Source organism: Rattus rattus, chromosome 2 (assembly GCF_011064425.1).
Source record: "Rattus rattus isolate New Zealand chromosome 2, Rrattus_CSIRO_v1, whole genome shotgun sequence".
NCBI lineage: Eukaryota > Metazoa > Chordata > Mammalia > Rodentia > Muridae > Rattus > Rattus rattus.
Genome location: NC_046155.1, coordinates 210,851,469 through 210,872,486, shown reverse-complemented (window position 1 = coordinate 210,872,486; position 21,018 = coordinate 210,851,469). Strand labels below are relative to the sequence as shown.

Genomic DNA, 21,018 nt, shown 5'->3' with positions numbered 1-21,018 from the left:
AAGACCTATATGGAAAAAGGGTAGTACCATTCCCAGAGGCACAATCCAAGACTGCATGAAAAGAAAATCTTAGAGTAGCAAAAGCATTCATTGTCCTCTGTTTCTTAACTTCGAATACAATGTGACCAAGTGCCTCAAACTCTTGCAGGCTTTGAATTCCCTACAACAAAGGACCGTGAGCCAAAATAAATACCCTTTCCTTTCAGCTGCTTTTGCTGGGTGTGTTAGTTCAATGTCAGGCACAGTAACTAGACAGAGGATAACACAGAGGCCATTCCTTCCCAGAAACCCTGAAAAGACAAAACATTAGATGTAATCCAGGGGGATCTCTGAACTAGGGTCCACTACTCACTCACGTCAGCACGAGGAGCTGGGTGAACTCACACAGGCTAGTTCATGCTTTTTCTTTCTTTGGTTCCTGGGGAATTAGAATATGCTGGCTCGCCCCAGCTCTTCCAAACTGGTGAGAGAGAGACTCATCATGTGGATTTTAACTGGGAAGTTTGGCTATTAGATGTATGTTCTTTTCTTCCCTGGGGGGAAGCTGGGATCTAGAAGCTCCCAGTGGATCACACTGGGATACAGAACTGTGCTTGATGAGAAGGAATAACGGCAGTTACCATGTAGCTGTGCCTGTCTTTCGGGAACCTCTGAAGAGGGTTCTGGAGTTCCCACACAAGGGACTGATGAATGTGTTAGAACTGAATGGCTGCACCTGTGGCAGATTGAGCAACATGGCTTCCTACTCCTTCCCCTCTTCCAAGCATCATCCCCTCTTTGATCGTTTCTTCTCTGTGTGCTGTGAGCTTAGGCACACGACTTGCAACTACTGGGAGGATCAACACCCCACAGAGCTTACAGGTTCCACTGAATTCTGGATATAAAACATAAATTAGGTACAAGCAAGGTATGTGAACAATGAAAGACAGGTCTCAAGCTTGTGGATATTGCTGAGCTGTTGGTATGTGTCACTTTGTGGCAAGGTCTTGTTCATGTTTTACTAGGATTGCTTTGAAGCTCCTACCCGCACACTCCTTGCCTTTGTCTGTTCCTTAGCTAATTCTCTGTCCTTATGGTCTTAGAGGCTGTAAGCCTACTTGTGCATGCTTATTCTGTTTGTATTTTTGGATCATGTTTGTTTAGCATTTTCTTTCCTTTCTTGTGCACGGTGTATGTGCTGAAGTGTTTGTACATGCAGATCCATATTTGTGCTCATATATGTAGAAGCCAGAAGCTGACACCAGGTACTCTCCTCAATTAAATTTCATCTTATTTTCTGAGAGAGGGTCTCTAGCTGATCCTGGAGCACATCAGTTCACCAAGGCTAGCTGGCAGGTGACCACCAAGGATCTGCCCATCTCGGCCTCCCCAGGCTTTGGGTTAAAGATAGACATAACCGTGTCCCACTTTTTATGTAGGGGCTGGAGACCCAAACTTGGTTTCTCAAGCTCACGAAGCTAACTGAGCCATTTTGCCCTAGATTTTTGTTTCGATGAGAATGTTTTCTATAATAAATTATGTATATGAAATTAATATTTTTAGGCAATGTTAGAAAGTATGTAGTCAAAACAAAACCTTGCTCTAATAGCCTTCCTTTCCCTGTGGAAGCAAGCCATCATGTCCATCTCGAGGCTTCCTATTGGATCTAGATTAAAGTTTTCATTTAGATTCAGAAGAAGCACACTGCTGGGAGGCCAGGCTTTCTGCGGGCTGTCCTCTGGTGTCGTGGTTATAACACAGGACACAAAGCAATAGCCAGAGTCTGACAACAATCGCAGGTGGGTCCTGGTTAGGACATTAAAACTAGGATGGGTCCTGCTCAGTTACACTTCATTAATACCCAGTATCTTCAGGCATTTACAGACTTGAGTCCTCTCACCCATGTTCTAAGGAAATAAAAACAGAAACTGACTCTATTCCTGTTCATTGTATAAATTCTTCTCTTCCACTTTGTTCTTTTAATGATGAAAGTAGATTAGATCGCATTTTTATTTGATCATAGAACTTCATGGTAATTTGAATTTATAAAGCCCGAAGCAGCAGGCACCTCTGCCTCTCCTCTTTGCGTCATGGGCCATACACAGGGGACTCAATATGGAGTTCAGGAGATTCTGATGGGGGAAACTTGCGAATCCTATTAAAAACACCAAACAAAAGCTGGGAAGTAGACCAAACGCATGTCCGTTTGGGAGAACGTTGTTTTCAGCTGCAGAGCGTGTGACATTTTTGGCTGTCGACCAATTTCACGATGTGTTTTAACTTAAATACAAGCCGTAATGGGAGAGCGGGCTTTGAGAATGAGAGGCCCTGAGACCTGGGCATGGAAACACTCCTCGTCTTCACCGCCACACAAGAAATGGCAGTGCGCTCTAACCATGGGCTTGTTTGGCTCAGACTGAAAACAGAAGAACAATGGAAGGGCAATTAATGCCATACTTTGTGGAAAACATCTAACAGGAAGCTTCATAGATCAGATGGAAACCGACCCAAAACAAACAAGCAGCAGCGGGCACTTTACCGTGAGAACGGTACCAGGTGGCACTCGGCCTTTTCGACTGCGCAGGCGGGTTTGATGATTCTTGTTATGTTGAATATTTTAAATGTATGAACTGTCAGCTGAGACCCAGATTCGGCATAGAAATCGTTACTGTAATTATTAGACACACAAAGAGAGGAACCAAAAGAAAACGGTACCAGTAGTGTGTACGTTAAGGTACTTTTTTACCTTAAAGGTCAGCAAGCTCGAGCTCCTCGGCTATCTCTGTCTTCAGTGCATTGAATTCCATACATGCTAAGAATTGGATTTTTTAAAATGGATTTCAAACAATTTAAAAGAGAAGAAGAGGGCTGGAGAGGTGGCTAAGTGGTTAAGAGCAGCCGACTGCTCTTCCAGAGGTCATGAGTTCAATTCCCAGCAACCACATGATGGCTCACAACCATCTGTAAAAAGATCTGATGCCCTCTTCTGGTGTGTCTGAAGACAGCTACAGTGTACTTATATATAATAAATAAATAAATCTAAAAAAAAAAAAAGAGAGAAGAAGAAAATCTTTTGGCATATAAGATTATAAAAAAAGAGAAGAAGAAAATCTTTTGGCGTATAAGATTATATAAAATTCAAATTTTGATGTCTACCGGTAACATTCATTGTACTTCAGTGACATTCCTTGTGTATGGAATACCTGTGGTGCATTCGTGCAAAGAATGAGAAACAAAGAATAGAGTTCAATTGTTCCAGCAGAAACCACATGGCCTTACAAAGTTTATCATCACTGCCTCCTGACTCATCCCAGAAAGAAAGCCCACCTGACCCCTAGAAATGGACTATTTTTTCTTAGTAATGGATAAAGTTTCAGGGTCAGAATTCCACCCTCTTTCCATCTTTAATTGCTTTTTTAGTTTTCTGGGAAACATGTTGTTTAGGTATCCACAAGAAACACCTCTCTAATGTCTTACTCTATTTTCTTACAGAAACATGTGGACTCCATTCCAAATATATGAGAGCAGTGTATCCCACCAAAACCTTCCCAAATCATTATACCATTGTCACGGTAAGTGCTTGGCCCAGTGGAAGACTGACAGGACACGGGGCACAGACACGTTGAGCAAGAACTGGGCAAGTTGTGCTACACACTTCATACGTGCACAACTGAATTCGGGCTAGAAAGGCTTGGCTCGGTATTGTCTATCCATTAGCTACACATGCTTAGAATTAGGTTAACTCACCCTTGTGAGGCCACGGCACAATGGCTCTTAAATTGTTCTCTGATGACCTCTGTGTGCTTGCTGCAGCAGGTACATACCCCATAACACACACACATGTACATGCACAGAAGGAAAATATAGAAACAAATACACCTTCAGGCCTGTCCCACTGACCTACTTCCCACTTCTGTCAAGGCTTTGCCTTCTAAAGCAGTGGTTCTCATGCTGTTACTTATGACTCCTTTGGGATTACATATCAAATGTCCTGCATATCAGATACATTCATCTTGATTTGTAACAATAGCAAAGTTACAGTTATGAAGCAGCAATGAAGTAATTTTATGGTTGGGGGCGGTCACTGCAACACAAGTAATTCTATTAAAGGGTCGCAGCATTAGAATGGTTGGGAACCACTGACCTGAATAAAGGTTCTATACTCTCCCAGAATAGTGCTATCAGCCAGGAACCAAGTGTCAAAACAACTGCGCCTCTGGGGGACATTTAACAATGTAGCACCACAGTGAAGTTAGTACAAACCATCCGCTGCTGAAACCAAGACACTTACATGTAGGATAAGAATCTATGTATCTTCCTGATAGTTTCAGACCTGTTACATTGAAAATTGCACCACATTCTTCCTAGGGATGAATAGAGATCTGTTGCTATTGCAGCCTGCCTATATTTTACTAAAGCATGTTTCCATAATCTTATTTTTGTAATAAAAATTATAGGGTTTGTATCCAGAGTCGCACGGCATCATTGACAATAACATGTATGACGTGTACCTCAACAAGAATTTTTCACTTTCTTCAGTGGAGAAAAGTAACCCTGCCTGGTGGAGTGGGCAGCCGGTATGTAGCTGTCTCACCTTGGCCTCCAAGCCTGTTTCCTCTTGACAATGGCTAGGTCTTCTCAGTTTACCCAAGTTTCTCACCATCCATGTAGTTTCTAATGGCTGAAGACGTGAAAGTTCTACTACAATTTATTATAACTACTTGAATTTTAAAAACCATTTATGGCTGTTTACTCAGGTGGTTCTGTGTTGAAATTTACTTATTGTATCATCTATGGATCAAGACTCAGTCTCTCTAAAAAAGATATCTATTTTCCCTCCATGCTGTTCTGCAGTTTCTTTAAAGTGTGGGAGAAATAGTGAACTGTCATTACGTTACTACATGTTTTATTGTTGAGGGAGATTGACTGTTCATAAACTTAAATTGACTGTAAAAACAAAAACAAATTCTCTGTCAAAATAGTTGTTAGCAGGAAGTTATAGTGTTTGTTCTTAAATAATTGTCCTGTTGCCTTTCACTCTTTACAGATTTGGCTAACTGCAATGTATCAAGGCTTAAAAGCTGCTTCCTACTACTGGCCAGGATCAGATGTGGCTGTCAATGGCTCCTTCCCTAACATCTACAGGAATTACAGCAAGTAGGGAGTCCCTTCCCCTAAGGATCCATTTAGACAGGAACCTGTAGCACTGCTCTCCTCGTTTATTGGTTTGCCTTCAAGATTGATTTGTGTGTGTGTGTGTGTGTGTGTGTGTGTGTGTGTGTGTGTCTGTGTCTATGTCTGTTTGTATGCATATGTGTGTGTCTGTGTTTGTATGTATATGAGCATATGTGTGTGTTTGTATGTGTATGTGGATATGTGTGTATGCATGTGTGTTTGTGTGTATATGTGTGCATGTGTGTATTTGTATGATTATGGGTGCCTGTGTTTGTGTGTGTGTGTATATGTGTGTGTGTGCATATGTGGTATGTTTGTATGTATGTGTGTGCATGTGTATATGTGTTTGTATGTGTGTGTGTGTATGTATGTGTGTGTGTGTGTGTGTGTGTGTGTGTGTGTGTATACTGCTTTCAGTGTACCATGCAGCATATGTACAAGTTTGAGGACACATTTCGAGAGTGGGTTCTCTTCACAGGGGTTCTGGGTATTAAGCTCAGCAGCAGGCACCTTATCTGTTGTTGTAGTTTCGTGTTTTTTTTTTTTTTTTTTTTGTTTTTTTTTGTTTTGTTGTTGTTGTTGTTGTTACTGTGCTGTGCACAGAATGAGTGAATGGGTGTCTGTGCACTCACTCCGTCACCTGCCTACTGGTGCTGAGCTTCCCCATTCTTAGAGTTCAGGGGGTGTGTCCTGGGGCCTAGTGTTGTCTTCTTCTGTCCCAGCTTGTCAGTCCATTCAACTTTCGCAGAAGTTGCAGTCTGAGGGCTTTTTGTTTTGCTTTGTTTGTTTGTTTGTTTGTTTGTTTGTTGTTGACACAGGGTTTCCTCGTGTAGCTTTGGCTGTTCTGGGACTTGATCTGTAGAACAGGCTGGCCGTGCACTCACAGAGATTTGCCTGCCTCTGCTGGGCACAGAGTGCTGGGATTAAAGGCGTGTCCTGGCCTGAGAATCTTTTGTTACCACTCCTATCTGCACTTTTATCTCCTTACTTGTATTACTGAGGCTCCTCTCTCCACAACCTTCAGTTTCTTCTCTCCTGTGATGGATTGTCAACCATCATTCAAGAGGTCCATTTACAGCACTCCTTAGCATCAAGTGTTTCAATGGCTTCCAGCATGCGTGCTCTGTACAGAGCAGAACCATGGAGGGGTGCTGATGCTGCTTTGCCCACGTGCCTAGGGATACCACCACCCACAGTGTACTGTGCCCCCTTACATCAGTTAATAATCAAGACGATCCCCTGCTGATTAAACTTAGAGACCAACCTGATACAGACAACTCCTTAATTGAGATCTTGCTCAAGTGATCCCAGGGGCAAGTTAACATAGGAGGCCAACCATCTCATGAGTCAACCGGCGTAAAAGTCTTCAAGGCCTCTCACTCACTGGTCAAACTCTATTTCAAATGAAAGTACACCATTTGCCAATAGATAACCAATACATCTGAATGCATAATGAGTAAAAGTCAACAGCCAAATGATAAGGTCGATAATCAGCGGTTTTCACTTTAGCTGTACAAAGTTAAAGGAGAAAGGAGTAAAAAGGAAAGAAAGTAACCTTTTTTGATTAGACGTGTTTGTGGAAAGTCTGACAGTGGGGCCCTTTGAGTGTGCCACGTCCCTTTTAGTATTTTGATCCTGTACTAAGGAATGGATGCCTGAAGCATTAACTCTTCTCCCTGAGGTAGAGTATGTTGGAATTATCTGATTAAATTTTCAAAACTTTTTATTTCAGTTCTGTCCCATATGAAAGTAGGATTGCTACACTGTTGCAATGGCTGGACTTGCCCAAAGCTGAACGGTGAGTGACAGACAGCTCTGTCTAAGAGTGCCCCATTGTGACGTATATATGGGTGAGTTTGGGACCTTCTGTATTCTTGCTGGTGGAGAACAAACAAAAACCCTTGGGATTCCCTCTTTGTCCTCTGTCTACCTGCCTTCCTTCCATCCTTCCATCCATCTCTGTCTGTCTGTCTTTTTTCCCTCTTTCTCTTCCTACCTCCTGCTCCTAACCACTGTTGGTAGTTTGAGAGCCCTGCTAGCCTGGAAGTCACTATATATATATATGTGGCTGCCTTGAATTTCTTACAATATTCTTGCCTCTGTCTACTGAGTGCTGAAACTGCAGATATGACAGACATTTCTAGAAACGTCTTTCTAACTAAAAGCGTCTTTGTGGAGATTCGGATATGTCTAGAGCCAAATTACAATTTATTTTAAGCCATGTGTAACCCTCTAAATAGCCTCTCACATTTCAGGTCTAAGTCAGACCTAACATCCAGAGACTAACATGTAAAAAACATTGTAATATATTAACTTAACAAAACTCTAGTATCCAACCATGGAAGAGCTAAGAATGCTACCCAGTAGATTCTAGGGCTGATTGCACAGTTGTCCTCATTTTTGCTGTAACCCATCTCTCTGACATTCAAGCCGATGTATTTAAAAGTGTCGATTTATGACTTCCACTGCTCTGTTACTATAAGAGCTCCACGAATCTGCTTTTGTGCTGGAATGTAGAATTTGGCGTAAACTAAGTCTGAAGCCACGGTCAGTCAAATTTGGCTGTGCAGTAAACTCTATCCTCCTTGAGGTGACAGTTGGGTTTGGAGTTACATAGGCATCTGTCACTAAACCAGCTATTGCCTGCTTTTTAATGGACACTTCCCAAGACGTATTCCTGAGAACAGGTGCTCTGTGGGGTGGGGCTTGTTAACCTCAACAACAGAGATAGTCAGTCCCCCGTAGGAGAGGCGGACAGATATCACAACCATATTGAATGGAGGCAGGAATGGCAGAAGGCCTGGTTCTTGTTTCTGAGGATAGATTCCAGAAGCTTCAGGGGCTGAGTCATAGACAAGTCAGAGCACTGAGAGAGCATCAGGTAACTTCCCATCAGCAGCCACATCATGATAGAGGAACCAGGCATAGAACAGAGTCAGCCAAAGGCCAGACACCAGGAAGTAGAAAAGGTTGGCCCATTAAGAGGTCTTAGCTACAAAAGCGAGGCATTTCACAACTGAGCCACAATAGTGCTTTTCTCTGGGAAGGTATTATTTACCTCCTATTAGGAGACTCATCTCCACTCAAGCCCAGTGTAGCCTCTTGCCTGGATAAGGAGTTGGGGGTGGGCTGGGGGACAGACTGCATGCTCATGGCCCACAAAAGCACAACTCCACCTGTAGGTTTATCCCAAATTATTAATCTCTTCCTTTGTTTCAATTTTACCCATAGACCCAGTTTTTACACCATATATGTGGAAGAGCCCGATTCTGCGGGGCACAAGAGTGGACCAGTCAGTGCTGGAGTAAGTGTTTTCTGTTGTTTTGGTTGGTTTGTTTGTTTCTCAACAGATGGAAAATCATCCAGGCCTACCCTACAAAATAAGACAGGATCTTAAAAGTCTCTACTGAACACACACATTTAAGGAATGCATGACATCAAGTAATTAAAAGTCTCTAAAATCAATATTTCAGTTTAATAGTATAAATATAGATATAGAAATATAAAATTGCTATAAGTTCTAGGAAAGATAAACTGCCCAATAAACTATCTCTTAGTTCCTTTGACTGGCGACCCAATGAAGACTTTGATGAGGCACTGTTAATTCCCCTACTGCAGAATTAATTTTAAGTGAAGCCACCTGCCAGTCTCTGTGGTGTGTCCTGGGCGCTACTGCACACACTGTCACCCACACTGCCGCTCATAGTGTTAAACCCCACATTAGCCATCATGGAAAAGCTCCCAGGATGGAGATGCCCCGAGGAATCTCACTAACAATTGCCTTCCACTGGAATGTGGGCATGCTTGTTTGTGGCTTCTTCTGCTGCTGTTTACAAGGGAAGCCCATTTTCTTTCTTCTTTTTAAGCCAAAATTGCTCCTAATGCAAGCAAGGTTCTGGTCCGTTCGTACCACGTGTGGGTCTCTTTAGCCTCCTGGTACCATTCTGACCTCAATGTGAAATGTCACACTTATTCTGGTGGCTCTGAGGGTGAAGAACTCATTGATTACAAACCCCCTCGGGGTTCATTCTCTGGTTTAACATTGTCTGTGTTGTCACTGTGCGTGTTCCATAAGATTAGTCCTCTTAGGAGGAACACCGTCTCTGAGTTTATCTGCCTCTGTATCTGACTTGCGCTGGGTCCTGTTAACCTTTTTCTTTCTTTTCTGTGATCTAGTTTTAAAGGTATCCAGTTTTAAGTTTTAAGAGTGATTATGAGGGCCGGAGAGATGGCTCAGTGGTTAAGAGCACTGACTGCTCTCCCAGAGGTCCTGAGTTTAATTCTCAACAACCACATGGTGGCTCACAACCATCTGTAATGAGATTGAATGCCCTCTTCTGGTGTGTCTGAAGACAGCAACAGTATGCTCACATATAAAATAAATAAATCTTTACATTTTTTTTTTTAAAAAGAGTAATTATGAAAAATGTTGCAGAACCCAAGCACTCAGAAGTGTGAATGAGGTCTTGATCTAGTAGATGTCAGTGGGACTGTGGTTTGCTGGGAGAGCGTTGTAGTCAGGGTTCTCTGGAGGAATAGAATGATGGGAATGGAGATTATACGTATACAAGATGAATCTGTTAAGCAGGCTTTGAAATAGCAATGACAGCCACATCACACCTGAGATACTGCAAACACAGTGATTGCTCCATTCTTGAAGCTGGGTGCCTCAGTCATTGGCATAGTCCCATAATGGGGGTCTCTTGCTGGGGAGCTGTTTGTCTCCATACTACTCGGTCTATAGGATGGGATGCTTCAGTAGTCACAGGCAGGCACCCAGAGTCCAGAAAGTCAGAAACAACATCAAGGTAAATCAGCTAATCCTCTTCCTGAAATGTCCCCCCTCTTTTTGTCTGGGCAGCCACCAGTCAAGGTGGGCTTTCCCATACCCAACAGGACAATCCCTCAAGTGAGGCTTCCTTTGCAGACAATTCTAATTTATGCCAAGACGGCATTAAAATCAACATTATTAGAAATTCTCCCCTGAGGAATGAGAAGGAAGCAGAATTTGCGAATGGCTCAGTAGACTGAGCATATGCTACAGGTCACCACAGAAGGGCCACACCCTTTCCACAAGGGGACAGCAGCTTGCTAATAAAGAATGAGAGTAGTGGGTAACCATTCCTGTGAGGTACTTAACTCTGCGTTGAGTATACTCTTTGAAGTGCTGTGTATACAGTATTTTGAATCCCTGACTAGGGCACTGGGAGCGGGGGTGGGGTGGGGGGAGGGGGAGGCTACAAAGCAAGCCTAGTGCCTAGCCATGTAGATTCCTGCAGGCCATAAAAATGGTCACCAGGAAGCACTGGGGCATTGTTACTAGGCAAGTGGAATGGCCAATCCTGTGTGTGCTTAGAGATCATTTTTATTGGGCACGAGAAGGAGGGAGAAACATTGATCTCTGCAATAGTCTACTAGAGAGGGTAGGCTTGGACCTGGGAGGAGGCCAGCATCGAGGGTGGAGGACGGTATGTTTGAGATTCAGTCAGAGAATGGACTGGGGTGATGCATGTGAGACGGTTGGAGACAGAAGAGCGATGGTGCATCCCTGCTCTCTGCCATATGCAAATGGGCGACTGATGGTGGCCTGTTGACTTTAGTAAGCCCAATACAGGGCTGTAAGTGTGCTGTCCAAATGGAGGTGTTTCCAGATGGCAATGGAATGTGTACGGAAAGGGAGGAGCTGGGGATTGGAAGCATGTAGCTGTGCACAGACGTGGACACTCATGAGGGAGTGAAGAGGGATGGAGAGAGATTAAGACAAAGCCTTGGGGGCTGGGGATTTAGCTCAGCGGTAGAGCGCTTGCCTAGCAAGCGCAAGGCCCTGGGTTCGATCCCCAGCTCCGAAAAAAAAAAAAAAAAAACAAAAAAAAAAAAAAAACAAGACAAAGCCTGCGTAAGACTCACGGCAAACAGGAAAAAATGGACAGCGATAATTGGAAGGCTTTGCAGTTTTATTGTTGTCATTATTGTTATTTGCTATTACACTTTAATTCAAGGTTCCCCAAATCTGTAAGTCAAAAGCACAAAGGCTATGTTAGTGTGCTTCGGTCCATGCAATGAGGTGAAAGTTTATTAATTTGTCCTAGATTTTTCAGTCACCAAATCCCATCTTTCTTGGCTATGCAGAAGAGTTTCTGGTGGGTCTAATATGGCAGGTAGCCCTAGGGATGGGAAAGATGATTCCTTAGTACATAAAACTATCTTGAAAGAATAAAGGAAGTGAGGAGTTAACACCGTGTAACATTTTTTGGCTAATTTTTAAAAAAAAATTAATAAAGCCTTTAAGAATAAGATTTAACTGATATGTAATGGAAGGTTAGACTTGAGAGAGCTGTGTGAAATTATGATTTAGAGGGCACTGGGATTTGACCAGTGAGGAAGCCATAGGAGTCCAAAAACTTCCTTTCCCTTTCTTCCCCGCTCTTCCCCTTTCTTCCTCTCCTTCTCCACTCCTCTCTCTGTTCCTCTTTTCCTTCCCCCTCCTCCCTCTTCCCTTCCTTTCTGTCTCCTCCCCATCCCTCACCCACCTGCCCTCGTATTCTTCCTCCCTCCTCCTTCTCTCCCTCTTCTTTTCCCTTCTCCTCTTCTTCTCTCTATCTTCCCCCCCCTCCCCTCCTTCCACCCTCTTCCCACAGTCATACACACAGTCAGGCTGTCACTGGACTCTCAATCCTCTCCCCTTAGCTTCTTGATTTGTCCTGATTGCCCATGGAAGATGAAACGCTCACAGACTTGCCCTCGTCATATGTCAGCAAGAGTCACATGTTACCCATTATCCAGCGAGGAATCGTTACATACAGCTTCAGTAGAATAAACAGTGAGGAGGGGGACAAGCCATTCTGAAGAGAGCATTAGACTCAGACTGGCTTCAATGCTGATAATATAACGCTCAGCGTCCAGGAGAGCACCACTGTAGAGAAACATGGAGGTAGGGTTCATCTGAGAGGATGGTGGGCCTTTGGGAAAGGCAATTGGATGCTCTGTAGCATTCAGTTCAGTTTTATAGGAAGAAACTGTTGATCTGAAGCACAATCGCCCACTTCGGTCTTACCAGTTAACCCGTGATACCAGGACCTCACGCACTGTTCCCAGAGTGTCCACTGAGAAAGGGAAGCACCATGATTCCATGCAAAGCAGAATTTTCATTTTCTTCTTCACCGCTGGTGCTAAAGACCCAGTGCCCTCTGTGTGCTGTGCAAAGAAAAGCCGAGCCCTCTAACATCCAAACCACAGCCACAAACATTCTGTCCTTTATCCTTTTTTTATAGATGAGCTTCTGTGGACCGTGGGGTAGGAAGGTTGCACTCATGAGTGACTTCTAGACTGTGGGAGGTCCAGTGGCATCAGGGTATCAGGTGCTGGGGGAAGAGAAGAGGAGAACTGGTGATTGGTGTGCTTGGGAGGTTAGGGTAGGATGGCAATGGGGACATGGGATACTGGGATCTGGGACAGTGATGGACAGACTAGATTGTCAGGTGAGCATCTTAGAATTGGTGATCGATTAGTATAAGAAAACTCATGGGTTGGGCTCCGTTCCATGTCTCTCAGTAACTGTGGGGCCCATGAGCATGCTAAGCCTTTACAAGGGGACATCCATCAGCACAAGCCACACCCAAGAGTGTGTCCTGTGAAGATTTCATGGGATAATGCACCGCTGTCTTTAGCTCTATCTGATTCGTAAAATTCTCCCTCTAACGAAGGAAACAAAGGTAATAAATAAGAGAGACACAACATATTTCTCTTAAGCCATCACCGTGATATTCACCATGTCACTAAAAACACACTCAAAAATTACAACTTTGAAATTTCATCAAACTTTAAGTTATTTCAATGTATAATAAAGGTAAAGAAAAATCATGAAACACAGAGACTATATACACTGTTAAATGAAAATGAACCCCAGTTCACTATTCAGAGACAAGCATTGTTTACATAACTTGATGTATTTCTGTTAGTTTCCTGTCCATTTGTGTTTACTCAGAAAGGGTGAGATACTTATATACAAAACCAGGGTTGTTGTGTAATATGAATGGTTGAATTTCCAATTTGATTTTCTTTGTTAGCATTAACATGGTATTTGAACATTTTCCTATGCGTTTGTTCTCTGTAAAAATGTTTTATGGACAGGGAGAGTAGGTCAGCATGCCTAGCACGCTTGTGGCTATGAGCTTGAGGTCCAACAACAGTACACACATACACACACATACACACGCACACACTCATATACACATACACACATACACACACACATACAAAAACACACACACTGGGGTTGGGGATTTAGCTCAGTGGTAGAGCGCTTGCCTAGGAAGCCTTGAGGCCCTGGGTTGGGTCCCCAGCTCCGAAAAAAAAAAAAAAAAAAAAAACACACACTCATACATACACAAACACACACACATTCATACACACCTATACACACATACACACATACACACATACCCACACATACACAAACACATACACAAACACACACACTCATACACACATATACACATATACACACATACACACATACACAAACACATACACAAACACACACACTCATACACACATATACACACAAACACACATACACACACATACACAAACACATACACAAACACACACACTCATACACACATATACACACATACACACATATACACATACACAAACATACACAAACACACACTCATACACACATATAAAAACACACACATATACACACACACACTCATACACACATACACAAAAACACACATGCAAAGACACACACACTCATACACACATACATACACATAAACAAACACATACACACATGAACACATATACATGCTCTAAAAACTAACATATGTATCTTAAAATTTTTGCATAATTTATTTTCCTTAGCATTAAAATTGCAAGTCAGTAACATGAGTTTCTTTGCAGGTAATATTTGCATAGGAGTAGAATTACTTGGGTATGGGATAGGCTTCTCTTTCATTATCTGGATACTATCACGTGAACTTTCAGAACACGTCCAATTCTTTGGCTTTCAGAAGTCTGAGGCTCACGTGTCTACCATCAGGCATTCTTAGAAAAATATCTACAGTCCAATGCTGTTTGTTGATATTCAATGTCCTTTATATCTTACAACCCTCTGGTCAGACTTCCTTTATAGGAAACATAGTTCAACTCAACTTTTTTGTTGTTATTTATAGACACTGAGGATTTGTCTGTGGTAGTTCTCATGACATAGGTTCTGTCCCAACAATTTTAGAGAAGAAAATACGTTTGATTTTTTTTTTTTTTTGCTTGATTGGGTAATTGTTTGGTGAGCTGAAATGACTTAAAATTGCAATTTTAACTCTCATTTCTTTCTTTTTAAGGTCATTAAAGCCTTACAGTTAGTTGATGATGCCTTTGGGATGCTGATGGAGGGTTTGAAACAGAGGAATTTACACAACTGTGTCAACATAATCGTTCTGGCTGATCACGGTATGGTGGGTTTTTTTAAACTATATTTTTTTATTCATTGATTATATTATAGCCAAAGATAATACAAAAACGATAGTGCTATTTTTATGTCTGAATTTCTAGATCTAGATGCTACTGAAGAGGCAAAGAATGGATTTCATGGTAGATCATGGCGGGGGCGGGGGCAAGGTCTAAAGTTTCCACCTTAATTATTTAATGGTCCTGAATAACTGTCCATATGCTTTATTTTCTGTGAAATAGAGTTAACAGTAGCTAACAAATGTGGTCCACTTGTTACTCAGTCTACAAAGTGCATCAGGCTGCCTGTTAGCCGTGTGCTTTAGCCCTGCATGGCCAAGCCTTACCAAGCTCCTTAAATCCTGTGGACAGGCGTGTGCTTAGCATTGCTCTTGTCCACAGAAGCCCCATAGCCTCTTGTTCTCAGCTCGAGGTGAACTCTTGTACTAAACAGTAAGTAAGGCACACAGCTCTTCCTGCAGGCTGTGCCTTCACAAGCATAAGCCTGCTTCTTGCCCCATGGAGCCCCCCCGCTCGCTGCCCTGTGCACTTAAAAGTCTCTAAAAGAAGTCCCTATATCTTTGCCTGCTGTCTGGAACCATGGGAAGACTTGTCAGTGCACATTTTATTAAAGGGAGGTGCTAGAAGTAAACTTTTAAAAGAATTAACAGCCAGTTCTAGAGAACTCGGTGCTCCTATGAAACTTCAAACGTGCCTTCAAAAGAAAATAACTTTCGGACCCTGTGATTCATCGGTGTTTAACGAGTAATCAATCCATTTATGTTCCCTGCCGAGTCTCACTCCATGATCTTGGCTCTTCTCATCCACTACCTCCATTTTCAAGTTCTGCCATTTAAAGTATAATAATAGTATACTAAACTGTACAGATATTCAGTTTGCCTGTGTCTGAGGTTTGTAACATCTCCTATTTGACAATACCAAACATAGACAATTGTTACCCTTTATACACGTCTAACTAGTTTTTTTATTTTAAATTCAGGAATGGACCAGACCTCTTGTGACAGAGTGGAATACATGACAGATTATTTTCCTGAAATAAACTTCTACATGTACCAAGGACCTGCCCCTCGAATCAGGACTCGTAATATACCTCAGGACTTCTTTACCTGTAAGTATGGAGGAGGAGAGAGGAGACATTGAGAAAGTAGCCACGGCTACCACGTTCTGAGAGTGTGTTAAGACTACAGCCTCCTTTTTGGCTTTTTGGAGAAACCACACAGCCCACGAGAAATTCCGAGTTTCGGGATACATGGTCCCTGCTGCTCTCTCACACTGCTGGACTAAAACTATATTGTAGTCCAGGCTTTAATTCTAAAGTAACTCTTCGATTTAAATAATTTGTATCCAATTCTCCAAGTTGACAGTTATTGATAAATAAACGTGTGGGTGAAGTGTGCTGTAGATATGCACAGTTTCTGGCAGTGATTCATGTGTGATGTAATTTGTCTTTTTGTCTTGAAACAGTTAATTCCGAAGAGATTGTCAGAGACCTCAGCGTAAGTCCGTTTAGAACATTTTATGACATATTTTTATGTTTAAGATCTATTAATGTAGTAATATATTTAAAGTCCAGTGGCAGATATATTCCTATTGTTTGGAATTTATGAGTTTATTATTGCTAGGAATGACACTTAATTGTTGTAAGGATGGGTGGCAAGCAGTTAGAAAAAAACCAGGAGGGGTTGGGGATTTAGCTCAGTGGTAGAGCGCTTGCCTAGCAAACGCAAGACCCTGGGTTTGGTCCCCAGCTCGAAAAAAAAAAAAAAAAAAAAAAAAACCTGGAAGATGCAGCAAACTATTGAGGATAAAGAAACACGGAATGCATAGTGGTTAGTCACCTGGAAACTACTGTAAATTCAATGAGGCACTAACACAGAAACCCTTCATACATAAACAACCCCGCCCCTACTGGTGAAACCGTGAACTGCATACATGCTGTGCTGGCCTGGGAAACCACACTAAAAAGTTTCACCTGGACTCTCAAAATCCACTTACTGTCCTGTGTTCCATCACTTAATGAGCTGTACGCAGCTGAGGTTCGTTTGGCCAAAATGAGCGCACCTTTCACGTCTGAGTGGCGCAGAGAGTTGAGGATTGCAGGCTTTGAGATCCCTGTCCACAGCATCGCCCTGCAGGCTGGGTTGCAAGCTGCAGGTGGAGCTGCCCGCCTGGGAGCAAAAGGCTACAGTTCTCCAAGTGGTCCCTAATACCTGGGAAAATGCGGTAGCACAATCTCAGCCAGAACCGAACTGGAACCTCCACAGAACGCTGACGATGATGAGAGACACATTTTAACCCTAAATCTGATGGTTTTGCGCCAAATTCTCAAACACGATGGGATAGGCCCATGATTTATTCCTCTGAAGCGGGTTCTAATCCCAGCGTTCTCTAGACCTGCCCCAACTGCACACGGAGAAAACGTGTGAACAAAAAGTAACAGAAATATGCAATAAATACTTCCTTTCCTCTTTCATTGGTTATTTCTCCTTACTCTCTGATTACAATATTTCTTTTAAAGTTTGTTTCTATGTCATGTCTCGAAGTTCCTCATTTTTCTCTGCACGTTGGCAATGAGGTACTGGTGACACAAGCTTGCTCAGAGCTTGAAATACGTAAGAACAAGAACGAGCGGAGCTTTCACTTCCTCATATTCTTGCTTATATGTTATTTTTCCCCGTTTTGTTTCTCCTGAGTTTACGAAAATTCCTTGGTAATTGTTTCTCATTTCTTCATTTTTATTTTGCACGAATAGATGCTGGTGTGGTTTTCATTTTTAAAGTTTTAAAATAGTAATTATTGAACATTTTTAAATAAAATTTTACTGTTTTGGTGAATTTGTGAATTTTTTTTTACAAATAGGAGAATATATATTAAATATCTAATATATTTATATAATTTATATACAGATATAAGTTAATATATTAATATATAATAAATATATGATATTATATATAATAAATATAAATTAATATATAAATATAAATTACTTAAGCAAATACTCAATCTGCTTAAGGTTAGATGGCATTTCTGATTGAATTTTTGGTATAGTTAAATTAATTTGTATATGTGTCCATATCCCCTGACATATGTAAATCTCACTAAAAATCTGCATATGCTTTGTTTTTCACTTAAAAAAAGGGAGGAGAAATTTGTGGAGGTTTCAAATAAATACCCAAGAATACAACATAAGAAAGACATCAAAGTTTAAGTTTCATCATAATGATTGCAGTAATGATAACTATGATTATTATATTTGGCCATGTAGATAATAGGGTAAAATTGCTAGTTAACTAGCTAATCTTAAAGCTACTTATTTCGAAATTTCATTTATTTATTTTTAATTTATTTGTATGTTTTCCTGAGCGAGCCGATATGCCCATGTGCTTGCAGGATCCGGAGGAAGCCACAAGAGGGCATGAGGTCCCCTGGAACTGGAGTTCGGCGGGGGGTGGGGGGGTGGTGGTGGGGGTTGAGCCATCACGTGGGAGCTGGGAACTGAACCCAGGTTCTTGGCTGACTCAGCAAGTTCTTCTCACTGCTGAGCCATCACTGCTCCTGCCCACATCCCCTCACTTCTAAAACTTGCTGAAGTACTTGCCTTAAGTTGAAAATTTAGAAGGTAGCCTGCATACTTCTTGTGTAATGGGAGAAATCCTTGCACGTTTTTTTTTTTTTTATTCAGTGTCGAAAATCCGATCAACACTTCAAACCCTACTTGACTCCGGATTTGCCGAAACGACTGCACTATGCCAAGAACGTCAGGATTGACAAAGTTCATCTAATGGTGGATCGGCAATGGCTGGCTTACAGGTTCGTGCCTATTCATATCCTCCCAGCAGACACCTCTGGCTGTGAGCTCCTTAAGCCCCGCCCCACCCCTGCTGTTAGCGGTAAACTTCTCTGACCTGTACATTTCCTCGGCCTCTTCATGCTAACTCAGCACCTCCTTGTTGCCAATATTCTTGTTAGGCGGTTGCTGTTAGCGTCCTAATTTTCATAACACAGATCAAAAGATGGAAGAAGGTTGAAAATTCTTATCATTACTCCAGAGGCACGCGCAATAGCACATTGCTACCACGGAAGGGCCGCCTCTTAAAGAACAGTTAAGAGGAGAGGCTTTGTCATCCTCCAGGTTGAGTGACAGGTGGAATGTCTAGGAGGCTCTTTTCTGGCTCTCATAAAATAATCTTCTGATGGCTGCGGGTGGTGGCCTTATCTCTTACTGAAAATCCTCCATCCTAAGTAATCCACGACTCACAAAACTATCCGATGCTTGCCTGTGTGGCCAGGTGTTTGCAAAAACAGTCACAGTTCCTCCTGCAGAGAAAACAGCCTGGTGGGAACGACTGGGCAAACAAGACAGAGAACAGAGATGGGTCACGTTCTTGTCACTAAGTGATTCACTTTCTTGTGTTTTGTTTTTTTAAAGCTTTGATTTTGATTTTAAATGTGACTGCCCTATCTGCACATACATCTGCATGCCAGAAGAGGGCATCAGATCCCTTTATAGATAGTTGGCTGTGAGCCATCATGTGGTGCTGGGAATTGAACTCAGGACCTCTGGAAGGGCATCCAGTCCACTTAACCTCTGAGCCACCTCACCAGTCTTTTGTTCCTTGTTTTGTTTTGAAATAGAGTCTCACTATGTAGTCCTGGCTACCCTCAAGTTCAGAGACAGCCTGCCTCTGTCACTTGAGTTCTGGAATTAAAAGTGTATGCCACCACACCCGTCCTGATTCTGGTTTTTAAAGTATCCTTTTAGTATTTTTTCCCCTATATGCATGTGTGAATATGCCAAAAATCGCTGTCATTCTGTATTTTTGGGCCCAATCCGTATCAGCTAGGTAATGCTGGGGGGAGGGGGAATACAGTGATTAAAACACACGTTCAAGAAGGAAGGGACGTTGAGCTCAATGTGTGTGTGCAGGAAGAGAAGTTGTGGGGCTTAGCTGAATTTAGTCTAAAAATAACCTGTAAATGCAGCTTGACCAGACAGCATGCAGTTCCCCATCTTGTCACCAGATGGCACTAGTCTCCTTTTGAGAACGGGTCTTTTAGCCTTTTCTGTGCAGGCAGAGCTGAGAGTTCTGCATCTTCATCAGAAGGCTGCTGATGGAAGACTGACTTCCAGGAAGCTAGGGTGAGGGTCTTAAACCCACTCTCACAGTGACACACCTACTCCAACAAGTTCACATCTTCTAATCCTGCCACTCTCTGGGCTAAGCACATACAAACCACCACACCATCGGTACAGAATGACATAAGTGGGTCCAGCCACCAGAATACTTCTAGGCAACAGGTACAGAAGCACAGTTGTAAATGATTGGTTTTTGCATCCCTTCAAAACCAAGCAGTAGGTTTGAACCTAGGTCCTCTGGTGGAGCAGACAGTGTCAGTCTTTAAGGCATTAAATCACTGCTTTGTATTCAGAGTCAGTGGAAAGTCCACGTTAACTTAGCATCTCTATCTCCCTCTCCTCCCCCTCCATCCCTCTTAACTTACCCCCTCCCCTCTTTTTTTGTTCCTGAGTTTGCTCCTGTGGGCACAGGGAGAGGGAGCAGACAAGAGAAACTTTCCAAAGGAGGCATCTTTTGGAAATTAAAACTTTCTTCTCTTCAGTGGCAAGATTTGAACTAGTTTAAATGAAGTCTTTTTTTTTATTATGTAATTATGTAGAAGTATACTGTCACTGTCCTCAGACACACCAGAAGAGGGCATCAGATCTCACTACAGATGGTTGTGAGCCACCATGTGGTTGCTGGGATTTGAACTCAGGACCTCTGAAAGAGCAGTCCGTGCTCTTAACCGCTGAGCCATCTCTCCAGCCCTTAAATGAAGTCTTAAGGAAACCTAGGTTCACGTATCACTACTTTTGTCTAACTGTACGTAAAATTCATAGCATTAACTTCAAATGTCAGCATGTGAAAAACGTGACAAAAGGCAAACTAATTGAATTTGAAGAGTCATGAAACTAATGGAGTAGTTGCTTCGTCAGGCTTCCTTAGGAGGAAGTCCCAGATGGTTGAAAAATAAACATTTAATTTACAGACTATATGGCCTTCTTATCACATTACTTCCAAGTAATCCTTAACCGTGGTTTCTTATTATTCCCCTAGCCATCTCCACTCTAGACCAGGAGTTAATAGTTCCCCAGGTTTCAAAGCCTTATTGCTCAGTTACTGAATTCTCAATCATCTTGATCTTGATGGTCAAAAGTGAGTTTGACGGTGACATCTTACAAACTGTGTATTATATTTCATGTTTTGTTTGTGTGTGGGTGACCATGTATATATGTGTGTGTGGACATATGTGCCATGGTATGCACATGGAGGTCGAGGACAGTTTTCAGGAGCTGGTGACTGACCTGAGTTCAGTTGGGCTGGGTGT

At 42.3% G+C, this 21,018-nt stretch overlaps 1 protein-coding gene across 1 annotated transcript in view; it reads left to right on the top strand.

Moving 5' to 3' along the window:
• Enpp3 (ectonucleotide pyrophosphatase/phosphodiesterase 3) overlaps positions 1 to 21,018 on the top strand; it is a 70,109-nt gene that overhangs the window by 25,582 nt on the left and 23,509 nt on the right. Inside the window, exons 7-15 of the mRNA XM_032896385.1 lie at positions 3,472 to 3,551; positions 4,437 to 4,556; positions 5,027 to 5,136; positions 6,887 to 6,952; positions 8,386 to 8,458; positions 14,505 to 14,613; positions 15,611 to 15,739; positions 16,096 to 16,127; positions 18,314 to 18,441. Of these exons, the coding sequence (XP_032752276.1) occupies positions 3,472 to 3,551; positions 4,437 to 4,556; positions 5,027 to 5,136; positions 6,887 to 6,952; positions 8,386 to 8,458; positions 14,505 to 14,613; positions 15,611 to 15,739; positions 16,096 to 16,127; positions 18,314 to 18,441 (847 nt within the window). The remainder of the gene's footprint in view (positions 1 to 3,471; positions 3,552 to 4,436; positions 4,557 to 5,026; positions 5,137 to 6,886; positions 6,953 to 8,385; positions 8,459 to 14,504; positions 14,614 to 15,610; positions 15,740 to 16,095; positions 16,128 to 18,313; positions 18,442 to 21,018) is intronic.